Source organism: Monomorium pharaonis, chromosome 2, assembly GCF_013373865.1.
Source record: "Monomorium pharaonis isolate MP-MQ-018 chromosome 2, ASM1337386v2, whole genome shotgun sequence".
Classification (NCBI taxonomy): domain Eukaryota; kingdom Metazoa; phylum Arthropoda; class Insecta; order Hymenoptera; family Formicidae; genus Monomorium; species Monomorium pharaonis.
In genome coordinates this window covers 19,938,364-19,963,574 of record NC_050468.1, presented here as the reverse complement: position 1 = coordinate 19,963,574, position 25,211 = coordinate 19,938,364, and the positions used below count along the sequence as shown (strand labels likewise).

General features: G+C 32.1%; 1 protein-coding gene across 4 annotated transcripts; it reads right to left on the bottom strand.

Moving 5' to 3' along the window:
• Positions 1-432: 432 nt before the first annotated feature.
• On the bottom strand, positions 433-25,211 carry LOC105828783 (TBC1 domain family member 1). Of its 4 annotated transcripts, XM_012667279.3 has the most exons (16): positions 16,997-18,943; positions 16,784-16,908; positions 7,844-7,996; positions 7,423-7,611; positions 6,825-7,133; positions 6,391-6,589; positions 6,165-6,281; positions 5,869-6,094; positions 5,440-5,760; positions 5,038-5,318; positions 4,294-4,455; positions 3,879-4,195; positions 3,505-3,757; positions 3,314-3,432; positions 2,986-3,210; positions 1,739-2,641 (listed from the first exon to the last, which is right to left on the bottom strand). In XM_012667279.3, the coding sequence occupies exons 2-16, from the start codon at positions 16,892-16,894 to the stop codon at positions 1,739-1,741; spliced, it is 3,885 nt and encodes a 1,294-aa protein (XP_012522733.2). In that variant the 5' UTR covers positions 16,895-16,908; positions 16,997-18,943. The 4 variants fall into 4 exon arrangements, with proteins under 4 accessions (XP_012522752.2, XP_028049872.2, XP_036138561.1 ...); XM_012667298.3 differs by lacking the exons at positions 16,784-16,908; positions 16,997-18,943 and adding an exon at positions 24,603-25,211 and having other exon boundaries at positions 433-2,641; XM_028194071.2 differs by lacking the exons at positions 16,784-16,908; positions 16,997-18,943 and adding an exon at positions 22,563-24,570 and having other exon boundaries at positions 433-2,641.

Genomic DNA, 25,211 nt, shown 5'->3' with positions numbered 1-25,211 from the left:
GATTGGATAATAATGGTTTATAAAATTAATTTAGTTATGTTAACAGTTATAAACAACTTAGTTAAAAGTTGCATTAAAATTAAAAAAAAAAAAACTTTGAAAAGCGTTATATTAAATTAGAAGAATTTTTTAAAGTAATGTAATTTTTTAGATTACTCAAAACACTTATAAACTATTAAATAAATTTAATATTTATAAATTAAGAATTTATATGAAATAATAAAGAAAATATTTTTTATGTAGGAATGTATTTTTCCTTTCACATAAATAAATTTTTAACTTGGAAAAAAGTCAATATGTTAGTGTTTAAAAATAATTAAAAAGTTAAAAATTAATTTTTAACTTTTTAACTAATTATTACTCAATCTTGCTTTTTAAATATACATCGTATATTTCAAAATTAATATATATTATTTATTTAAAAAGACATACTTATTATTAATTTATTTTTATTGTAAATAATTTAAATATTTTTAACTATCATCACAATAAGATTTAGCAAGCCAACAAAACATTAATGAAATCTATTAAATATTTCTTAGTTTATGAGACTATTATATAATACAAAATATGATCTAATTATAATATATCTATTTGATAACAAACAATTACATATAGAATATCTTTATTTCCGTTATAAGATATAATTATATACTTGCATTATTTCATTACAAATAATACGTCACTAGAGTTACATATAATCACTAGCTGATAAAATATTACAGTGACCCGAATACACTACAAAATATAATTTTATCTTTGCAAATATCTCTATTTCACATTAATATCTGTCAAAATGTCATTTTTTTATAGAGATTGAGTAATTTGCTATTCTCTAATTTACAACACGTTTGATATGGACGTTAAATATAGCTAATTCTACTGTGTCGCAACTGTATATCAACCATGGTAAACTTTACTATAAAGAACAGAAAGTATACAAGTTGTGTACATATATATACATACATACATACGTGTGTGTGTGTGTGTGTGTGTGTGTGTGTGTGTGTGTGTGTGTGTGTGTGTGTGTGTGTGTGTGTGTGTGTGTCAACTATCCCTGATATCACAAGGCTTGTTTTGTGCAAAAATAGTAATACTTAGTTCTTTGAATCTTACGGTGCATAGCAGGCCTATACATTAATGATTTTTATTAATATATTTTTCAACGACACAACTGCATCTAGTCATGCGAACATATGCAGTATACGTATCTACCTGTAACATATATACGTATTTTTACTTATGTAATCAAAATCGTTTTTATCTTACTATAAAATATATTCTAATACGGAGAAAGTTTGGCACTTCCTTTGGCAATATGAAACTGTTTGCGTATGTCTCTTTAGTACCTTATTTTGATATCTTCCTTATTTTCTGAATGTTTAATGCATTTTTATACATGTTTTAAAATGTTTATTTGGAAACAATGGATTTTAGTAGTTGTTGAAATGTTCAAATGTAATGTTCAATACTATTGCAGCAGAACATTTTATTCTTACAAGTTATAATGTGTTAAACATCAGATATGAATAAGAACCGAAAATTATTTCTCTCCTTTCATAATTACATAAATTAGTTTTTAAAACATGCCCGTTAAAAAATTTAGTAATGAGTAATCAAATATAAAGATGCAATCTTTAATTTAAATTACTTATCACCAGTATCGTTTTAAATATATATTTTTAATGAAAATTCTTTTCGGTAAGATGCTTTTTGAAGATGCATTTGAAAGTAATTGTTATCTGTTGAAAGAATCGGAGATTTGGTCGGGCTTTTCTTTGTTATTATTATCTTCTTGACTCTGACTAGATTTTACAGGTTTGATGGATTTTAATTTCGTGGTTCCGCTAAATCGAAAATTCACATCGCTACAAGTATCAAGTGGGTGTATGGTTCCTGTCAAATTTGTTAACGAATCGTTACTTGTAACCTCGAGTTTGCTAGTCGGAATCTTTTTTATAGAACCTAATTCATATGCTGACTTCGACGATTTCAATTTGAGTTTCAATGGTAACGATATTGACTTCTCCAAATTGGTAGTTGGAACTTTTAAATTGTTCTCGTTCTGTGGGACCGGATTGTTCGCTAGATTCATAGTATCCGTAATTTGAATATCAATGTTGACCGTCTTAGGATCATTTTCATCGTTGTTGCCTCTTATCACTTGTTCTGAAAACTCGTTTCTGAGAGCTGCTAACTGCGCGCGTTGCTTCTGTATGTGATTGTGCGAATTTGAAAAGAACGAAGAAACCTTTTCTAATTTCGTTGCCAAATTAGGTTGGCTCAGAGTCGATTTCAAAGGATACGGTGTGTCTATGCTATTATTCCTTAACAAATTTTGAGATTCTCTTCCAGTCGAATTACTTTTTATCATTCCGTGCTTGTTATCCTCGATGACTTTTAAAGGATATGATTTTGTATTAGCATTTCGTCGTTTCTCGACCATACTCAGCTGTGCGATTATTCTGCGAACTTCACCCGGAATTTCGATATCAGCACGTGTATCCGCTAATTGCTGAATGAATGCGCCTAATGTGGCTACTGTTACTTCAAGACTACGATTCTGAGACTCAAGTTTATGGATAGTTGCTTGTTGCATTGGACGCGCCGTCTCGAACCTGTGCAAGTTGCTCATAGTAATCTGTAATATAATTTCAATATTATATCGATAACAAAAAAAAAAGAGAATTTAAAAAAACAATATCACAAAAAATGAGATAAACTTATAGTAAAATATAGATTAAATATTTTTGAAATTGTATCTAAAATTGATTTCCTTAGATATGCCTTATTCATAATTTTCATATATTTAATAGCGATTATTTTACTTTGTTTAACACTTTAATATCAATGTATATCTATTAATTGTTCAATAAATATTTAATGAAATTATTACAGTATTTGTAAAGTAAGATTTTGAGATTTATGTATTGAGTTAATGATATTTAAGTTTAATGGCATTTTATAATTTTTTTACGGTTTTACCTCAAGTTGCTCGCTAAGCTGTGCAACTTCTTGCGTGAGCTGCTTGTTTCTTAATTTAAACTTCTCCAAATTCTCCATTTGTGGCTTTACCGATATCATTTCCTCTTGAAGCACTTGATATTCCACTCTGTATTCATTTAACTGTTTTGTAATCTCTAAATCAGGATAAAATACCCGTTTCATTATACGATCTAAGCTTTGTTTGTCTATTGCTGGCACACGGGTCTACAATCAAGAATAAAAACATAATAATATTTGTATAAATTTACTCTTCTATTTTTGATTTCTTATAAATTAACGCTAAATGATTGATACATTATAATTTTACCTTGAGGTATTCCATAATTTCTTCAAAGCTATCGCAACATAACAATTGATCTTGATGTTCTTCTAATAATGCGACTGATACACGGAAAAGAACTTCAGAGCTTTCCAGGAACAGCAAATCTGTATAGAAGATTATTTATTTATAAATGTAAATAAATATATATTCTTATTAAACGTAAGAATATATCTTACCAAAAACTCTAGTTACAAAACCTAAAGGAAATTGGCTTGAAAACAGTGTCAATAACCACGGAGCGGCATACAAAGTAGGTGAAACTTCATGTTTGTCGAAATGATTATAGATAGCTGGCAAGCGATCGTGTAACAACCTAGAGAGTTGATACAAGTGTAATTGCAATGCCGCCATATCTGGTAAATATAATTTTCTAAGTCCTCGACGAAACATCAGATGCCGTAATAAGAAAAAGGCTTGATCCTCCGCCATCTAACAAGAAAGTCAAATAATAATATTTCATGTAAAAAATTGATTATTGTAGAATGCAAAATTGTAAAATGGTTGAATAAATTATTAGATAGAATAATGTAAAACTTAAGATTGCACTCACATGCAGCAGAAGTACTCCGGCGACAAAACTGAGGCCTTGACAATAACCGACTTCGTGATCTAGTAAGGAATAGGCCTTCAATAAATTGAAAAGTGCTAATTGACCAGGTCCCAAGGGCGAACTAAAATATGGATGGCTCGGGAAAGTTCTTCCCAAATCGATAAGGATAGCATGTTGCTGAGATGTGAGTTGCTTCAAGAGAAGTTCATAGGGCGTGTTATAATTTGGAAACTCTTGTGTATCTATAGGTGGTTGCTTTAAGCAAAATTGTTCGGCTAGAAACTGCCAAACTTCACCCCTTTTTCCTTTCGGTACACCTATACTTAACGAGAATTTTTGTCATATAGTAAGAAATTTAAAAATTTATGTCAAATTTGGGAAATATTAAACTTGATTTATTTTTCTTTTTCATTACCTTGCTTAATAGCGTGTAAAAGCATTTGATTATCACATTTAGTAGAGACTCGGGATTCCTTACTAACAAGAAGGTCCCAAACTTCTATTACTTCACGCGCGCAGCTACTAAGCTCATCATATTCGAGTTTGATCCTTTTCACTGTTGCCTCCTCTTGACGTTCTAACATTATTTTTAAGAAATTTAAATAATAATTACATATCAGAGGATTAAGTCTCTTGTTCACTCAGTGTAGATATCTTTGATTGATGACGTCAAAGGTGAGAAAATACACTAAATTCTTGCAACGTACATTAAAATAAAAATATTTAATAAAATATTATAAAAATAATATTTGTAGTTAGAGAACAAATTTGTAAAACATAGCAAAAACTTCCTTTGTTCAGATAATTAATAAATAATTCATGCAAGTTAAATTGAACTGTGTTTAATCAAAGATGAAATCAAGGTGTTTGACAAATGTCAAATTGAAATATTTTTTCATATATATAAAATATTATAAAATAAGAGTATTTTGTATATTTTTAGCACTAGGACAGTTTTAAATATAAAAACTGCAGTAAAATGAAAAATGACGTACATTGGAAGAATAATTTAGCTTTTTATGTGATCTGTCATTTTTCATACATTGAATGTATGTTTATATTATGTGTCAATATATGAAATGTGATTCTTTTTCGCAGATTTGACAATTGAGTCAAGAAGAGCCTTCAGTAACATATTCCTAAATATGAGAACTTTTACCTCTAAGTTTTGCGTTTTCTTTTTCCATTCTTATCAATATTAACTGTTGATTGATTGCTTTTTTCCACAAATCTCGTAATTCTTGTCTCGATTTACGTTTAGTGGATATTTCCGAATTTTTGAGAATATTGATTTTTTCAATTTCTGTAACATTATGATCCTTATTTGGTGTCACAACTCTGTTTAATATCGTTTGCCGCCACGAACTATTGGTTTGTATCGTGCTATTTCCATCAGTTTCCGTGGGGGAAGTTTTCGGTGAATTACCAACTTTTAAAAAGCTGTAAAAAATATTACATACAAACATGATATAACAAACACGCAAATATAATAATGATAAAGATGAAAAATACAAATGGTAAAAATAAAAACCGACAAAAAAATTAAAAATACAATACTAACATGTCCATCATGGAACTCTTTGGTCCATTATTTACAACTATTTGCTGTTCAGGTGAAACACGCAATGATCTTGGTCTACTGGAGTCTGGTGAAATGTCCAATATAGATGATTGTCGCGAATTATCTGGACTCTGGCTACCATTCTTTTGTATTCCCGTAATTAGATGATTCGTATCTCTCAGTTGTGGACCCAAGCCAAAATCGTCACGCGAACTTTTCCTCTTCATAAGAGTGTCAAAACTATTCGTAAGAGAGCGTTTTGCTTTCATAAATATCGTGCTACCAACGCCAACGCTAAGATATTGATTGAGAAATTCACTCCTGCAAAATAAAAAAACATGTCAGAATATTCAATTCACAAATTATACGTACTTTGATATTATTAGTAGAAAATTTGTATTTGTATGTATCTAGTTTAAGTTGCGTTACCTATTCTCCGCCGTATCGTGTACATGCCTAGCTTGTTTCAACTCGCAATGAGCACGCAATAGTTGCATTAAGAATTGATTTTGCTCTCGTAAACTCGAGGAGCTTGCACCAATATTACCTGCAGCTTCGGCGCCTTTATATTTGTTCACAACAATTTCCTGCTCATCCTCTGGTAATTGTTCCATGCGAGAAAAAATAATACTTTGCGCTTTTCTATCATTTTGTCCTAAAAAAACGATATATATATATAAAATTGCAAAATTATATGTTTTTAGAATATAATGTAAATACCTTACCTTCAATTTCTTGGCATAATTTATTATACCAGTACATAGGACAGTGATCGCAAGAAAATACAGGATACCTCTGCTTTCTTGTGATATCACAGGTTGTAAGAAAAGCTTGACTAATCGCTGTAAAGAAAAACAAGAATCATTATTAGCACAACAAATTACAACGCCAATAAGAAGAATAATATCACAGTATGTCGTACTGTTTCATAGAAAAACTTAAAAATCTTACCTGTAACAAGGTCATCCGCGACTGATCCGGATTGGCATTTGAAGACATACCCGATGAAGTATTCCGTTTCTTTGCAAATAAATCCAAAGTGATCGGGATTTTTCACACCTTGCGCACAACTGGCTACGTCTTTTAATTGTTTGTGTAGAAGAATCTGCTTTCTATCAGGGCTAATCAATCTTAGATCAAATCGTCCTACCTATAAAATATAAAAATGTAATGTAAAAAAATAATTTTTTAATTAAATTGTTTTTATTATTACATATAAATAAGATTTTCTTGTTGATTAAAAAATTAAAAACTTCTCATTTTTCCATGTTCAATTATTAATATAATATATATAATCTTATATTAATAATGAGAAATTGCAGATTAATCAACATCAATACAAATAAAATGGAAAAAAATCAAAAGATATTTTTTATACTTCGCACCTGAAAAACCATAGTGCGATTGTGATCATCGTTTCCTTTGACAGCAGAATCTCTTCTGCCACTTAAAACACTGCCAGTAGAGGCGGCACGATTTCGCATGATTTCAGGTACAGTGATATTAGAATTAGCGGAAGAGTCGGAAATCCGATTTCCATCATGACTATCATTTTCTGCGGGATTGGCGATTGTTCTTGGAAAAGTCTCCACGGACCCGCTTAAAACTGGCGGTATTCCAAGCGGATTCACGCTTGGAATTATACCGTTTCCCGACACATTTTCGATACTGCCTGATTCACTCGCGGTAGATTCCTGAAAATGTAACGGTACATTTCCTCTTCTACCAGGTGAAAATTCAAATCATCTGTAATAGCTATGTGCCTAGACATAGTAGCTATGTGTCTAGACATAAAGAGACATGTACACAAAATATTTTTCACACCATTGTTCATCATTAAGAAAGACTATTAATACTAAAATTTAAATTTTAGTATTAAGTGTTGAATTTTAGTATTTGAGTTTTTATCGTTTTGACACAGATGACTTCAAATTCAAACGTATGTTTAAAATAAAATTGTTATAGCTGAGAAAACGTTCTTACCGTACTATTTCTTCTATTAATGGAAGACATCAAAGCTTGACGTTTCAGCCGTTGGCAATCTGACAGAAGATTATTCGTTGAAGACCTCGATTTTTCAAGTCCATGAACACGAAACTTTATCAAGGCGTCATCAATAAACGATTCTGGTACTTTTGGATGAGATACTTTGATTTTGCCGATATAGAATACCTAAAATTTAAGTGCAAGAAAATATAACATAAAATATCGTTAATTTTAAAATTTTAAACAATTAAAACGTAAATGAAAACCGACAATAGTAAAATTTTAATTCAGTTTCAAGTAAATCAAATTTCCAAAGTATCATATTAAATTTCTGTATAATAAGTATCGTATTAAAATTCTGTATAAGATAGATAATTCACGGATAATTATATTAAGAAAGAAAAAAAAGAGCACTTACTTCAAAAAATTGGGAAGAACTCGGAGATATATCGGCGCCTATAGACATCAAGCTAGCCGCGCTGCTCTGCGACCGCTGTGGCAAGTCCTTATCCCTCTCCATTCGTTGGGCTGCCGAATGTTCCTTCATGTCTTTCAAGAAGCCTTTGCTAATCTGTAAACGAAACAAGTATTACGGTATTACATAACATAATTATACAGACATGACGCATTCGTCGTCCCAAAAAGAAGTATAAGAGGGAGATAGAAGCACATTACTATTGTCGAGAAGATGTATTGTCGCAAAAAACTTACAAAAAAAGGCGATTCTGTTTCAATCGAGACTAATTAATAACAGCAAGTTTCCTTTTTAAAAAAATTAAAAATACATTAATTGTTGTTAGGTTTATAATTTACAATCCTTTTAATTTCATTCCCTTTTTTCGTTACTTCGTTTATACAAGAATGATTTTGATCAATGAAACGTTCGTTTTCTTTTCTGTAATTTTTCTAGTTACATAATTTTTAATGCAAACTTTAATTATTTGTGACGCTATTTTCTTCGTATGAGAATATTCCCGCAAAAAGAATGTCCGATTTAGACATAATCCAAAATACAAAATGTTACGACGGGACCATTGATATACTAAACGGATTTCGCAAGAAAACGTGCATCAAACGTGGCTGATGGCCGTGGACAGAAATAACTTATTTCAGCAGCACTCGTGGACTGCATGGCTCTCATCCTCGGTCTTTGTTTTGAAAGAGTTGTTTCTCTCCTTCTAATCTCTTCCCACGTTCCACATCTGCTGTTCATCGTCTTTGTGACTTCGGACTTCGTCCGAAAAGATACTTTAATTTAGCTCTAGAACGCATAATAACAAAGATTCGGCACGTGGCAAGATTCGACAGAAAACTAGAATAAATTACAACAAAAAAGAATAGAAAAGAGGTAAAAAGAGATATAATAAAAATTGACATTTGAGGAGATTTAATTCTTATACCGCAGAAACAACTTATGATTAATCTGGAAATTGTTCAGCGGAAAAGAATCAATTAGAAGTATTATATAAGCAATATAATAAAGAAAAATAGATGTCGCAGAATGAAAAATATTCCTCTTATTGCGCGCAGTGTATAGTTAAATGCATTTTGCTCTTTTTCTTCATTTCATAGCAGTTTTTACGTTTTCATAACTGCTTATTTTAGAAACTTTGGTGATTTCTTTCCTCGACGCATATATCAGTCGATTTCCAAGTCCGCGTGATTTTTTCGTGCTCGATGTCATTATTCACATTTACAACGTGGGATTGAGAGCGACATAATTTTCCTAATGAGTTTTTTATGACCAATACGCACGCGGATGAAAATTATAGAGTATATGACAAGGCGGGGATACATTATACTTATACGACAATAACGACACTAACACTTAGTTTTTTTATAATGGCAATCGCCATTTCCAATGATATGAAATGTAAAAACGTCGTAACAGATTACTCACTGAAGATTGAAAATTGTAAATTAGAAATTAAAATTTGACTAATTAAAAAACTTTAATTCGTTTCGTTCTAACTGATCGAATTCTAATTTTCAATTTTCAATCGCTGATGCATAGTTTAGTATTGGCTTAAGGCACGATGGACAATAAATCTTATGCGAATGTAATTGTTGTAATTCTAGCTTTCTTAAAAGTTACCTTGACTATCACAAGTATTTGACCAGGAACTGGGGAAGAAAGCTCGCCCGTTTAGTGACATAGAAAGATAGCTAATAGTGGGGCTTCCTGTATCCAATTAAGGCACGTGCTTTACTATGTCCCCTCCTGTGCTTCCGCAAAGTGTGCAGCACATTATTGGCATTCGATAAAAGCGTATTATGGCCCTTCGTAAAACTTATTTATCTTCTCATTACACGCGACATACGTGTATCATTAAAAAATTTCCGGTTAGTACAGAAATAATTAATCCATCGGGAGAAGAGAAAGCAGCAATAAAAACAAACAACTTGTGTTTTTCGCAATCTATAATATACACGTTTCATAAAACCAGAATTATAGAATTATTATTTCAGTTTTAGATGCATTCTAAATTCAAGTGTATAAAAAATGCATGTGTGATATTTCTACGTAAGAATAACATTATACTGCATAAAAAAACAAACTTGCATATTTCAACGTGTAGTTAAACATGTTCTACTGTTATTTTTTCATAAACTAAAACACACTTGAATTTGAATAGTGTGAATAGAGGCGTTTCATTTTCCTAATCAAAAAGCCACGCAAATATTTTTCTCAATAAAAACAATTCGCCGGGCGATTAAAATAGACGTTCGAACTATTCTACCGATTGCTATTTTCTTCTGGCACTTGGCACTTTGCGTGCGTGAAGGCTCATACGTTCGACTTTGTCTCTCGATCCCAATTGATCGAATTAATTTTATTGGTGTACGTCATCTGATGGTGCACGAGTCGATGCCATGAACGTGGTGATTAAATTCACGTGCGAGAGCAAACTTAATGCGTACGTATAGCCGAGTTTCGTTTCAATTGAGTTGATCGAGAAAATATACTCGGTCACTCGTTTACAGATTATATTTCTATTCAAGGTTGAGCGTGATGTAAATTGCGCGAAATTGTGAGATGTACACATACGCATATATATTTTGTTATTCGCATGATTTGATTCTCGATCAAATAACAGAATAGTTGACATAAAAGAATCTATTTCAACAGCCAAGTTAAATATATAATGTAATGTGACAATAATACGTTTTGATTTTTTTCAATTTTTTCCTAAGATTATAGAATAAGCCATTAATTTATTGTTATATAATTATATTAAGCGTTACTAAGATGGGATATAATAACCAGAATGCTATAAACATAGATTAGTATTTATAATCCGTTCTTATTTTAAGAGACCATCTTAGGTATAGTTTTATAAGATGTTATAAATATAATCACAGCTATTTTTTATACACAAACTTGAGACCCTGTAATATATCACATTGTATTGTAAAATGCAAATAAGGCTAATTCCCTTTTAGTTGCTTGTAAAAATGTTGTATTAATTATTTTAACAAAATCGGAAGAAATCTTTTTTTAATAGCAACGGCATTAATATTACACTTTAAAAGCATATATTTATAAGTTATACGTTATAAGTATGTTTAATATAACTATAATAATTATAAAATAATTATTTTATTCTTAGGAAATTATCTTAAATTATTTTATAAAATTTTATAAATTATTTTTAATATTCAAATCTGCATTATTATCAAACTATTACTGAAAATATATCACAATTATTAAGATAGAATTTATTAAACTCTAGTTAAAAATCTAGAAGTTTAAATTGCAGCAATGTGAAATTCTTTGGATATTTTAAGTTAAATTTAGTTTTAGACTTAAATTAGAGTTACTGGACGTCAATAAATAAATACGAAATTCACGATTATTGTTTATTATAGTACGTCTAGCCTGATGATACTTAAACATGGATAATCATTCATTGATAAATCGGTTTTGCATTTGGTTCTCTAGATAAAATATTTTATTTTTTATTTAATATAATTATATATTCAAGTAAAAATATTCCAATCAAATCTGTATGAAAATTAGATTTAAAAAAATATTTATTAATTTGCAACTATTTTTAAGCTTTATTATTTTAATATTTTTCTTAAATAGTCATTCACTAGAGACTTTAGCGCAATGTTGATGTAGTAATTTTATATCAATAAAATGTAAAAATGTAAAAATTATTTTCATATTTTTCTACATTAATGGCAGAGTAATTGTGAAAATGACATTATGTGACCGGTATATTTATAGTTAATATTCATAGTTGGGTAACTCTTGGTTGACTGTTTTAGAATAATACTTAAGATAATCTTAAATAAGAACCAACTATAAATACTGACAATAATCATATTAGCAAGTTGAAACATTACTTAAGATGATCTTGAAATAAAAATGGATTATGCCTGTCACATAATGTTATTTTCATAAATACTTTGCTATTAATATAAAAAAACATAAAAATAATTTTAATATTTTATTGATATATTTAAGTTCAAAAACCAAAGTAAAAATGTCGAAAGAATTTTATGTTATTATTACAATTTAAGCTTCTAAATTTAGTTACAGTTTAATAAATATAAATTTTCACTTTAGTATTAATATAAGTTTAAATATTTATGTTGTAAAATAACTTAGTAATATAATTAAAATTATTAAAGATATATAAATCTTAAAATAATTTTCTAAGAGTTAAAATATTTATGTTAAACATATTTTATATTTTAAAAATATATTATATTTAACAAATGTTAATGTTTTTCTATGTTAATTTTTTGCTATAGTAATAGTAATTAAAAATGAGCTCTTCCGCTTTTGTTAAAACAATTAATATAATGTTTTCACAAGTAAGAAATAAAAGAAGATTAGCTATAATCGTATAATATTTTACAATAGGCATAAAAAATTGCAGGGTGCGTCAAGGTTGTATATAAAACATGGCTAGAAAGGATTTAACTGCAATAAATTAGATGATATTGAATCAATATAAAGAAGGTGACTTGTAAATAATAAAATGTAGTTCTGACTACGTCACACTTGTAGGCATTATTAACTTGCATATGTGTTCAATTAAAAACATAACAATTATATAAATTGTTAAGGTTGAATCTTTATCGAGCTTTTTGCTAGATTTCGATTTAGCATAAATTTCCTAGTATATTACGCAAGCGTGACTTCACATACAAAATCGCATCGCACAAAGCAGTGTAGGAAAAAAGTATCTACCGGAACGTGTAATTATGTTGTGTCTTAAAAGCGTTACACGATTCGTATTTTATCGTCGCGGACGACTACTAGTTAGTATACCGCGAGCGACGCTTAGCGTCTCTGAAGAGTTCGTATGCTACAGTCATTATATGTATAGCAGAAGGGTCGAAATGCGAGGAGCTAATTTATTCCTCGTGCAAATCTCTCTCTCGGCATATGTCGAGACGCCAAGAAAGAATTGTCTTTCTTTCTCCCACGAGCGACCTCGCGCTGTATAATACCTCATTAGCAGTCGCGCTGAAAACACGATGATTATGTAAATGCACACATGAAAAGAATAACAACGTATCAATTACTAATAATTAGCGATAATGGGATAACAGTGTCACTTTCGATTGACACTCGCAAAGCAATCATTAAAATAGGATCCCCAAAAATAGAATTTTATGTTACGTTGGTAAAAGCAGCAATTAATAATTGAGAATGTTACACAAATTGTCACCTTGATCAAAAAGCCTTGATAATTATTAAAATAGGAACTTTGTTTTTTCTTTTAATCATATTATTATAATTGTTTGTGCAAAATAATTATATAATAATAATAATAATATAAGATAGTGGATAATATTTAAGATTCTTCTCGAATATACTCGAAGTATTGGCAGTACTAGACAGAATATCTTGTATAAACATCTTGTGTAAATAATAACTAGAGTAATAATTCACTGTATATAATTGTATGCAAATTGTGCTAAATTAGTTCTGAATGGTTAAACTTTTATAGGTGAATCGTTAACATCCTATTTAAGTGCTTTGAATATGATCGATATAATATTTTATAGTAATGCAATACAATCTGTCAGTAATATTCAATAAATTCTATGTAAAATTATTCATGTTTGATGTGAACTTACTTTTATGTAAATTGAAGAAACTTTTAAGAAGAGTCAACATTACACCGCTATGTATACATAATGTACATAAGACAAAGAAATCATGTCCACTTCTCAGTTATACAACTTACAAACTGTCAGTATTAAGAAATTATATACATATAATTATTTACAAGTAAAACGTTAACTTTGTCTATTGAAAATAGTATAATTTATACACATTAATTAAATATAATTAGACCTGATATGACTAGATAATTTTTAATACTCACTCTGTATAAATCAACGAATATTAATAGTATATAAAGTTAATTTCTGCTGTCAGGAATGGAGCAATAAATATACGAATAGACTTTGGTAGTCAATTTTATTGAGGCGATAGTAGTTTAGTGAGGCGTGTGAAATAAATATACGCTGGAAAATTGTGTAGTATCTACCAGTATTTTTGCTCGATGCACAGACATATAAATAATCGAATTTCCTAGAAATTTTTCCGTGTAATGTACGTCGATATATCGCTGTACGTGACCGACAGCAATGAAGTACAAGTGATCTCGGAAAAAACCTGCCGGATATGGTCGCCGACCGTTCATCTGCATACGCAGTAAACACGAGGTTGACAAAATGAGAAGAAAAAAAATATTAGCTTATAGAGCAGTGTTTCTCAACTTTTAGTTCGTCAGTTTTTTTGGTTCGTAGTTCTTTTCTTTCAATCTTATACTCTATCTTTCCTTTGTCGTTTTTTATTCTCCCTCATCATTTCTTTTCATCCCTCATGGATGGCAAGTGAGAATCGATTCCGATTGTGGTTAATGGGACATTGGATGACTTACTTAAACATTTTGTGTCCCATTTAATACATTTTTTCATACGCGTATTATAATAGAAATGGGTCACGCCGAGAATGATAAATTAATAGTTCGATTAAACGATTATCGGATCATTTTACCGTCGCAGCTATTATCGCGTTCCTAAGTGACATGCGAAGATCGCCACTTAAATTCTCATCACGAATGCGATTACGTGGAAGGCGCAGAGCTTCAATTACTCCAAATAATTGACATATGCAAAGTTAATGCGAGTTCTCAGACTAAGGAAAGTAATAATCATCGAATGGAGCGATCATCGAAATGCCTTATTTACACGTGCGAGCGTGGGTACGATTATCGCAAGGGTATAAGGGCACTGTACTACAATTAAGCTCCGTGTAACTCGCGTTAAGAGGATTCATTGCCAAGTTACAGCAGGCTCTGCAGAACTCGCATGCACGAGCGTGTGCACCATATGCGCTTGCGTATGCGAATTTCGTTGCCAATTTTCGTATTTTCGCGATTACGTGTCCGCGTAAAATTATCTCATCCTCAGTGTTACTGGAACTTTGGCCGGAGTTAGTGGGACTTCGACCCAGACTTCGGCCAGACCTTCCGGGAATTCCGTCTATGAATAAATTGAAAAATCGAAATGGGAAATTTGAAAATTTTCATGTGCGCATTATTTCTTGCCGCGAACGAGTACGCGAGCGCATTCGGCGATTTTGATAGGAATATTGACGATGGGAGACTTCATGCTTCTTGCGAGGGAATCGGAACACGGTCAGTCAACGGGTTGCTGGCAGACTGGCTGACTTAGGATTTCACGTCGTTTGTCCGGCGAAGTAAATTTAGATCGCTGTACGCTCGGTTTCGCGAAAATACGCCTTTCCGTTAGCGCAAGAAAAAAAAAGGAACGACATAGTAATTTAAAAAGCAGAAGCACTTAATCGTAAGATTTTTTTAAAGGATTAAAAGAAATTAGCATAAGCATGATTAAATTTGATTACATTTATTAAATTTTTTGCGAAAAGTAAAATTATGGTTATACATTAATTATTATATTAAACATTTAATTGGCATTATTTACTCAATATTTGGTAATTATTACCAAATTTGTTTAAAGTGTGGTATAGTCAGAACTTGAAATTTTGTTATATATTACTAAAGCAATTTTTGATCATATCTTTTTCGAATTCTCTAGATGGAAGTTGTGAGTTTTACAATTAAAAAAAAAAAAAAATGTACTGGGAAAAAAGAGTTTGGCAATAACAAAAAAGTCTAGCTGATAGCTACTAAACTTTGGTCCAAGTTTCAAATAAATATTCAGATAATATAACCAAATATTTAGTAACTGTTTTAGTAAACGCTAATAACCAATTATTATTATTATAATGACAAAATATTACTAAATATTGGTTATATTAATATAACATTTAAATTGTTTCTCCAAAGCCTGATTATTACCAAATTTTTTCCTTCAGTGTACGCACGTTTTAATTAATAAAGTATTATTTTTGCAATGTTTTGATTATCAATCAATGTATGTTGGTGGGCGTGTGTAATGTAATGTGAACTGAGAAGAGCAGATGGGCTTTCGATGCCACTTGAAAATAACGATTATCGATTTTTGGTAAGGATAAAGCGATGAAGCGTGCGATAATGATCACTGGCAGATTCCCTGATAAGAAACTTAAGTGATGAATACACAATGAAGAAAATTAATAACACTGTCATTCGCCGTGGCGTATCGAAGCGGACACGTTCCACTCGCTGGCATCGGGTTAGCTTTAATTAACCCTTTGCTGCGTGTGTCGTCAGCAATTATGGTGAAATTTCTTGGCATCCTGGATGAAGGATGCAAGTAAACAAAATTTTCCGCAATTACAATAACAGCTCAACCATGTTTATGCAACGTTCATTTATTTTCAGAAAAAAAAAAATCAGTTATAAAAATTCTGATAACATAAAAAAGAGATCATCTCAAGAGTACTCAATACGCACTTAAACTAAAAAGTTGATATAAAAAAATGTAACAAAAAGCCTCCAATTCTCTTAGCGTTGTCAATTGGTATCATTAAAAATAGTGACTCATTGAACTCTTTCGATAACGTCCGATAATAATGAGAAAACAAAGGCAAAAAAAAAACTGTGGAACCTATTTGCTTTACGTAAAGATTAGCTTGAGAGCGACATAATAGAAAATAAAATTACGCAAACAATTTTTAACGGTCATGTGTGACTGAATGATTCGCATGTAGTTTCACTAAAACTATCAATGAGAGGTGAACAAACACGCTACATCATTACCTATCACAGGTGCGCTTATGTAATTACGAAATTTACGTAACTCAGAAATACCGAGGTTAGTATAAAATGTGATTTCAAAGCGAGCCTCGAGGAGAAAGAGAGAAAAAAAGGAGGAAAAAATCTTTTAGCTGAATTCGAAGTATACGAAGTACACGTACTTGCAACTTCGGCGAAGGATGATCTTCCGTCATCAAGGGCTCTTTAACGACCTTACTGCCGTCGCTGTAAGACCTATAGGGACTGGAGGTTGATACCGGCACCGTTATCATCTTGACTTCTGATCCTTCACGCAATAAATTCCTAGCGTTATTCTACCGGTCTCATGCGGAATAAATTATTTGCACACCTTATTACACTCGGTTATCTGGTACCTGTTTGTGCTCAACAGGCAGAGCAACACGGTCTTCAGCTGGTCGAAACGTCATTGACCGAGATCCGAAACAAATCGTTTCATTTTTTTTTTAATTAACATTTTCTTTTCATTAAAAGACTACTTAATTAAGTACAATTGTCGTGTAAAATCCTTCCGTCGAGAACTTTTCTTCGCGAAGGTTTAACGTCGATTGACTTTGAGTGAAGTTTTCCGGAAGCGAAGATGGAAACACTTTTGCGAATGTGTGTTAATCAATATGCGCGAAAACATGTAAATGTACGGCCGTGAAAGTGATCTTAACGAAACTGGTAGAGATCTTTCACCAAAGAAGCTTTCTGCGCGTGACGGATCGAGCTCGAAGGCAATTTAAACGCAAAACAATGGCGACTTGGCCTTGCAATTTATTTTCGGCCGGTAAACATTTAACATAACCGAATGGTAATGATATGCCAATCTGGTTAACGAGACTTCTCGTCGCCGTCAGAATTGAAACCTACGGCAACCATCATCTGCACACGTCACTGTTATTATTTGTTCAGCGCCATCACCGCGCGGTATCGCCGGTGCATCGCAGTTAAAAATCCACGTGAGTTCTTCGCCGCGAACCGAGAGAGCCGATCTTATTTTCACATGGCACTTGCAAAACGTGTTTTCGCCGTTCGCCCGTCGTCTACGTTGACGGCCGAGCAAACACGGACTGACGTATCGGAGCACGACGACGCCACGGGACGAATGAACCGCCTCGACCGCGCGCTGCTTGCGCGCTGTCAGGTAATGCACAGTCCCCACCGTTTAGCACGCCCGATATTCCCTCAAATGTGAAAACGGCGGCGCAGTTTGCCGCGGTTCGGCATTAGAAGGGGATTGCTGGTTAATCTGGTGATTTTCGGAACGGGTCTTCGGAGCCTTCCGATGCGAGACACTTCCGCACAACTGACATTTCAAACTTGAGGAAAGAAAGGGCGAGGCGCGCTCAAATTACTTCTCGCAAATGAACGAAGGTCGAGTGTCTCCCTCTCGATTTCATCTGATATGAATCAAAGAATTTTTATTGCTTATTTGAAGATTATAAAAATCACTTGCTCATTATAATCACGAAATATTATAGTTGAATAATTATGCAAAAGAACATTAATTTTCTTTCGATACATAATAATAAATTTTAGAAATTTACGCTATAATTTAAAATAAATTTTATGATTTTAGTATAATCTTAATAATACGGATTTCAATGAGGACAAAATAAGAGGAAAATTTTAATTAATTTCTTGTAGCGCTTACAGTCCTAGATACGCGCCTACCTCTAACACGGCAGACCTCTGCGTGTTATATATTCTCGCATTTATGCAGCAACTTGTCATAATTTACATATTCGTATTATCGCGAGTGTACACGATATGTCTTTCGTAAACGAAGATGAAACGACGAGACGACAGTGTGCGTTTAGTGTTAGCGATGCATAATCAGTTTGTTCCACCAGACGGCCACGATTGTATACAGAATGGAGCGATTTCTGTTGGGAATGAAATAAGAATACTAATACATGTGCCAGTGAACCATGAAAGGTCCCTTCGTTTCTTTTTCTGTAATTGCGTAAGCCGCAACTCCTACATTACTGTTGCACCCATGAAGGACATATTGAGCGTCAACTTTAATCGTTCATGCAATGAAAAGTATAATGAACAAAAATGATACACGAAACATTCCGAGATTGTAAATAATGCTGAATAGAGATGTGAAAAATTTTTCAAGGTTTTTCCTGTATCGTTTTAAGTATTTCTAATTAAGAGTAACTTACCTAATTATACCGATTTAATTATTAATCCTGTTTTATTTAATAATGTCAGAATGCCAAAGAACACTTGTACCATCTTTATCAAGATGTGCTTTTGCATTTGTTTTTAAAATTACTATTTATGTTTCAGTATATTATTATTTTTAATACTTTTACGCAAACAATTTTTCCAAATACATTTTTTAAATGTATTTTTCAGTCAATGGTCTTTGATTATTAATTTTTAATTAATTTATTTATGCTGAAGAGGACAAGTTAGATTCGAAAAATTCATGTCAATTAAATATTTTCACGTTTTTCCGCAAATTGAGAATCTACATAATCTGTTTTTTTATTCTTTAATTTTCGTTTATTAAGTATTTCCACACTTTAGTCGCTTGTACACGCATTCTGCATAATTTAAAATATATTTCAGTACAATTCAGTGAAAAAACTAAATTGTATTTCTTTATGTCAGACACATTGTGTTCAGTAGTATAACGCAACTGGTCGCGAGATAAAAAAAGATAAAAGGAAAAACAGGATTGTCATAGGATCAACATTAATAGCTTAATAAAAAAAAGTGAGTATATAAATACAAAATAGTAATGCTGGAAAATCCCAGCAGTGCGATTTTGCTTCATCACATGCGTCATCTGCAAAACCAACGCAACACAAATACTGATAACAATAAAAAATGTATATATGTGTAGCACCGAATCTATATATCGACCAGGGATCGATTGATTTTACATTCATTGAGTATCAGTAGTACTATGTAGAGTTCAATGCTATAATGACATGCAATAGATATAATTTTTTTAGCTGAATTTTTTGCATGATTCATCTTTCATCCTTTTTTCATTAAAGAAAAAAAAAGAGAAAAGATAAACTGTGTAAGAATTTCAAATAAAAAGAACACAGATCTTACATGTTACTGATTCAAGAATGCTACATTTATGTCAATTTAAAACAATCTGTCAAAGAATAAGTTACACAGCCACTATTTTGATTTATATATTAAAAAATTTTGAAATCAATAAAATAAAATAAAATTGTCCATTTTATAGTACAGAAAAAATACATGCTGTATTTAAATAAATATTATTTGTTTCAAGTATTTCATAAGTTTACATAGCTAATGCATACGTATAAGTTTATCATAAATTCCTCAAATTTATTTAAAATAATATTCTGAAATTATATTCCTATTTAAAATTATATTCCTTTTAAGTTTTTAACATTTTAATTAAGATTATTAAATTAAAATTGATTTGTTTATTTTAATTTTCTTTCGCTAAAAATTTATATCCTTTAAAATAATAATAATAATATTCTTCAAAAGATTATCATACAAATTTTTTTTTGAGCATAAAAATAAGTTTTTCTGAAATTTGTAATGAGTGTGTTTCTCTCCCCCCTCTCTCTTTCTCTCTCTCTTGTGTGTGTGTGTGTGTGTGTGTATTTTAAGATTATTATCAATAAAATATTCTTAATTAATGTTAATAACATAAACAAAACATTAAGTAATTGCTTTCTTAACAATAAAATAATATTTTTGTATGTATACGTTTTACTATTTATTTTGATATCAATTACTGTGTAAAATAAGCATTAAATAAATTTTAATAATAAAATATCAAACATATATTTAATTAATATTTATATTTTTTATACACAAAAAATATATATTAAATAAAAACACAAAATGTAATTAACATATAAGGAAATATATAATAAATATTCTTACATGTCACATTATGCAAAATGCTATATTTATTCGGGAATTAAATGTGCTGTTTACGGAAACGTACATTTTGCTGTATAAAGAAGCAAAAAAAAAAAGAAACAATAAATCGATTACATTAGCACATTGATTACTATGGTAATTATCCGTGACCAACATTTAACTTTTTAATGGCGCTCTGGTAATCATCAGCGCTATCAAATTTTTTAAACCTTTTTACGTTCTGCCTTTTTTTACTAAAAATAATTAGCATCTATATAATAATCTATATAATAACTTCATCTTTCTAAGAATTTTTGGAGTCGCTGATTATTAAGTTTGTAATTAAAATTTCAAAATTAAAAATATCGGACCAAAATGAGATTCACTCCAATCCCAACCTCAAAGTTTCTCCATATTAAATCCGTTATTTTAAATTTTGGAATTTTTATTATAGATTCGTCATCAACTTATACCAGTTTGTAAATATAATAAAATTTAGCATTTTGGTCCGCCACATAAAATTCGCCATTTTGAAATAAAATAGTGTTCATAGCCTTTACGTTGATTTTCAAAATAAGTTCATAAAACTCGCTATTTTAATTTTTGTAGAAGATATATTTTTACTATATTAAAATCTCCAGTTTGATTATGGCAATCATATTATAAGTTATACAGACCAATATTACGATTATGAGAACTTTAATATATTTTAAACAAACTATAATTTATATTGTGGAATAACTATAAAAATATGATCCGGTCCAAAAATAACTATAAATTATCGTAATATTATGGTTACTGCAACTATTCTTTTCTCTCGGTGTATGATACATATAACGATAAGCCATACAAAACTTACTGAACAGACAGCGTGTTGAAGTTTATAAGTTTTTATATTTACTTTCGTGCTGATGCAGTGAATCTAATTTTGTGTGCAAAAAAAAAATAACAACACGTGCTATTATAATAGACATACTATTGCATTATCTTATCGAAGTTTAGTCATGATGAGGCATCAACAGGCGTTTCTGTGACATTTTTTTTTGTGATAATAATAATGCGTGCATTCGGCTGTTATCTATCAAAATTGCTTTCTTAAAGAAAGATAAGCTTAAGTAGCATTTCTGCCGGAGCTAATGCAAGTAACAGTTATCTCTATATATTATTTATCTTCGTTAAAATATTGCACATAATTGACACATGCATTTAAGGTTTTATATAGTATTTATTACTCTTTCGTAATCAATAGCAGTAAATTTGCACGGTGTTACAATGAGTAGTCTGCTAAAGAATATTATTTTTAATTAGTATTTAAAGAATTACATTCGGGAAACATTTGTTCAATTTGTTTTATAGTCTTGTGATGTAATACAATCTCAAATAACTGCATATTATACTCATGCATATTTCACGTGTGCGAGCTGCATCGGCGATCTCAATAAAAAAAAACCAGCAAAACTAGCGGTTGTTTTTTTATCATACGCTTATTCAATCGTTTATAATTTATAGATTGTCGTTCAAATAGTGTAAAATAATGTTTACACATAAAAACTTAATACTGGTTTAGCATGCGTTTATCTTCGTGTTTCGAGTGATCTAGCAGCAAGTATAACAGCGCCAAAAGGTAAAATAAACATAACAACAACTAGGTATGTTATATAACGGGCAGCTAAATGTTTATCACGGCTAAACAGCGTGATTAATAAAGTTGTAAATAACCGCATTTCAACAATGATCCAACTCAAACAACAAATAAAAGAATAAAACTCGCGAGAGTGTAATTAGGGCAAACAAGACGGCAACGCAACGTAATAATAAAATAATTGATATGCAACAGGTTAAAAAATGCTGAAGACTCGTTTGAAAACATAATTTGGGGTTAAAATAGATTTCAGGGGTTCACACTTCAACGCGTGTCAATCGTTTCGTTAAAATAACAATAACAAATTATTTTGTAAACAACAATAAGTTCCAAGTCCTCGTGGAAAATACGCTTAAACAAAAACTTTGCTGCCGGGTGGTTCACCTTTTTCGGATGCGAGAGATACGGATTCCACTTACCGGAGGTGCGCTTTTTCGCCCCCTCCACTCTTCGTCATGTCTACTCGAAAATCAGCGTCAGTTTTATACGTCGAGCCGCTCCCGGTTTCGACTTTCACCGACGTCGATTTCGCGAAGCGAGGCGAGACGAGGCGAGAACTGGTGAGATGTTTGATTTAAATGCCTCGCAGGTCCGCGTGTTACGCATCAGGACCGCGCAAAACACGCACGGGAATCGCGAAGCGCACTGGTAAATCCGCGAGCGATAGTCCTGACAATTGTTAAGGACAAACTTAATAATAGTGAGCCGATATATAATCGCGTGTACGAAGCACGATTGGCTGTCCGGTGGGCAGCGATTTCCGGCGATTGGCTGCATATTGGCTCGCATATATCGACGACGATCAGAGCCGCACGTAGGAGACGCGGGCACCAGGACCGATTAGAATGTTGGGTTTTATGTGCGTGAGCAAGACGAATGTAATGGCAAACAAGATGACAAGGTGACATAACTCGATTAGCATTCGATACGAAGTTGAGTTTAGAAATTTCGACGTGCGAGTTTTGATATTTGGAGTCAATAGATTCAGAAACGCTGGCGTTTCAAACATGAAAACGAAAGCACGATTGTAACGACAAATGGCAAGATGACGCAATTAAATTTATTCGAGTGGCTTTTGGTATGAAATGTAGAAACTTCAATACTCGTTTGCGTGTTTTTTGACATTTGAAGTCGATAGGGCAGCGATTGAAACACTGGAATTAAGCGCAAGAACGGTAAGGTAGGACGGTAATGATAAATGAGACGGCAAGATGACATAATTTGATTAGAATTTGGTATAAAATTGAGTTCGGAAATTTAGATGTACGTTTGGAAATGCGCATTTTGAAATTTGGAGTAGATAAATTAGAAATAACTGGATTTTTGTGTTAAATTTAAATAGATTTAAGCGTTAAATTAAAAAAAAACAAAAGGATAAGAAACGTTTAAGAAAATCGATAATAAATTGTGATAACTTACTGTTAAAGAAAAAATAAATTTTATTTTGTAACAACTCAATAGCATTTTGAAATTTGAGAGCAATAAAGGATCGTATACAACAAATTACAAGAATAACCTAAAAAAAATTCTTGAAAAAAAATTTGTGGATTAATATTCTTCATAAAGATTAGCTATCGCTTAAGATATCATTATACAGTATGCATAGTATAGCGTGTAGCAATTATAAGCAACAACGACGTAGCTCTAAAAAGAATATCAAGGTTGTAATCAGTTCAAAGTTAAATAATAAAGTAGAAAATTTTAATAACTTTTAACTTAAATTAATTAATTTTGAATGAGTTAATTTTTCACTTCAACCAGTTACTTTTTAAATATACGTTTAATATTATTAACATACTTATAGATTGATCTTAACATAACTTTTAACGGAGTTAGTCTTTTGTTTATGCAACCTATTCGACGTAATTAAATTTTACAAGCCCTATAACTTTAATTTAAAAAAAATATTAACTTATTCAACCGAAGATTATTAACGCCCGAGTTTCCTCGAAGCTTTTTTCGTCCTTGAAATATATTTTGACGCCAAATATAAGAGTTTCTTTTTGTGCATTTTTATATCGTGAGAGACTTGCCCACGTGAGAAACTCTCGCACTTCTCCGAAATCTTTCTCGTGTAACGTCGCGGTAACGAGTAGAGTGTATCAAGATGTTACCAGACACAATTAAGCGCGCCTCGTCGATCGCAATTCCAGCGCAATCACAACGATAACAATCGTCGAGTTGTAGAAACTCTTCCTGTTTACACGCTAGACACGTAGACAGAGCCGCCAATTATCGAGCAGCGGCGCGCGGTTCTACCTCGAAAGAGGAAAAAAAACGCTCGCACAAAAACATAACCTAATTTCGAGGGAGGGGGGGAGATTCGCGGAGTTCCGCGACCTACATATTATTATTATTATGCGTGGACATGTAGCACCTCCTCGTTCAAGGATTTTAACGTATAAATCGTACGATCCAGCCGTAATTCCGATCGACGTGACAGATATACATGTCCTTACCTTATTCGCGACTTTCCTCGCTGTCTCGATTAGTCCTCCACGAGACGGTTAAAGAAATCGCGGGATTGTGTGTGAAGAGCAGGCCGGTTGCGATCTTCGTCCTCCTTACTTCCGCTGTTGTCGGCCCGTCGTCGACGACCCCGCCAGGCTCCGCGTCGTACATCGCATCTCGTCCGAGTGCCACACGACGTGGTGCCACCACCTTATACCTTACGATCAGCCAGAGGACACGCGAGAACCGAGAACCAGCCGCGGCGCGGACGCACGAAAACGAGTGCACTCGCGCGCGTGCACCGCGTTCGATGCAGACGTGTTGTGCACAACGTGCACCACCTGTGCGCGACACCGTTCCACAGACGCGAGACTCGCTTCGACGACTGGCTCGCTTTTGTTTACCCTCGACGGCCTCTATCAGTCTATCGGTCTGTCACCAGAGGAAAGAGAGAGAGAGAGAGAGAGAGAGAGGAGTGAGGGAGTGGGGAGGTCTTTCCGCGAGAGAGATCTAGCTGATCTAGCTCTTATTTCTCAGATTCCCAAGTAGAAAAAATTTGACCCTCCGTTACCTCTCCGTGGTTTTCGAGGCGTTGACGGATTACGAAGGTTTGATCT

What these genes read in the sequence shown, in the direction of transcription:
- LOC105828783 (XM_012667279.3), bottom strand. Translation starts at nt 16,894, where the DNA reads ATGATAACGGTGCCGGTATCAACCTCCAGTCCCTATAGGTCTTACAGC. An exon ending in ATCCTTCGCCGAAGTTGCAA is followed by an intron (nt 7,997 to 16,783) that starts GTACGTGTACTT and finishes TTTCGTTTACAG; the next exon opens with ATTAGCAAAGGCTTCTTGAA. An exon ending in CCGGAGTACTTCTGCTGCAT is followed by an intron (nt 3,758 to 3,878) that starts GTGAGTGCAATC and finishes CTTTCTTGTTAG; the next exon opens with ATGGCGGAGGATCAAGCCTT.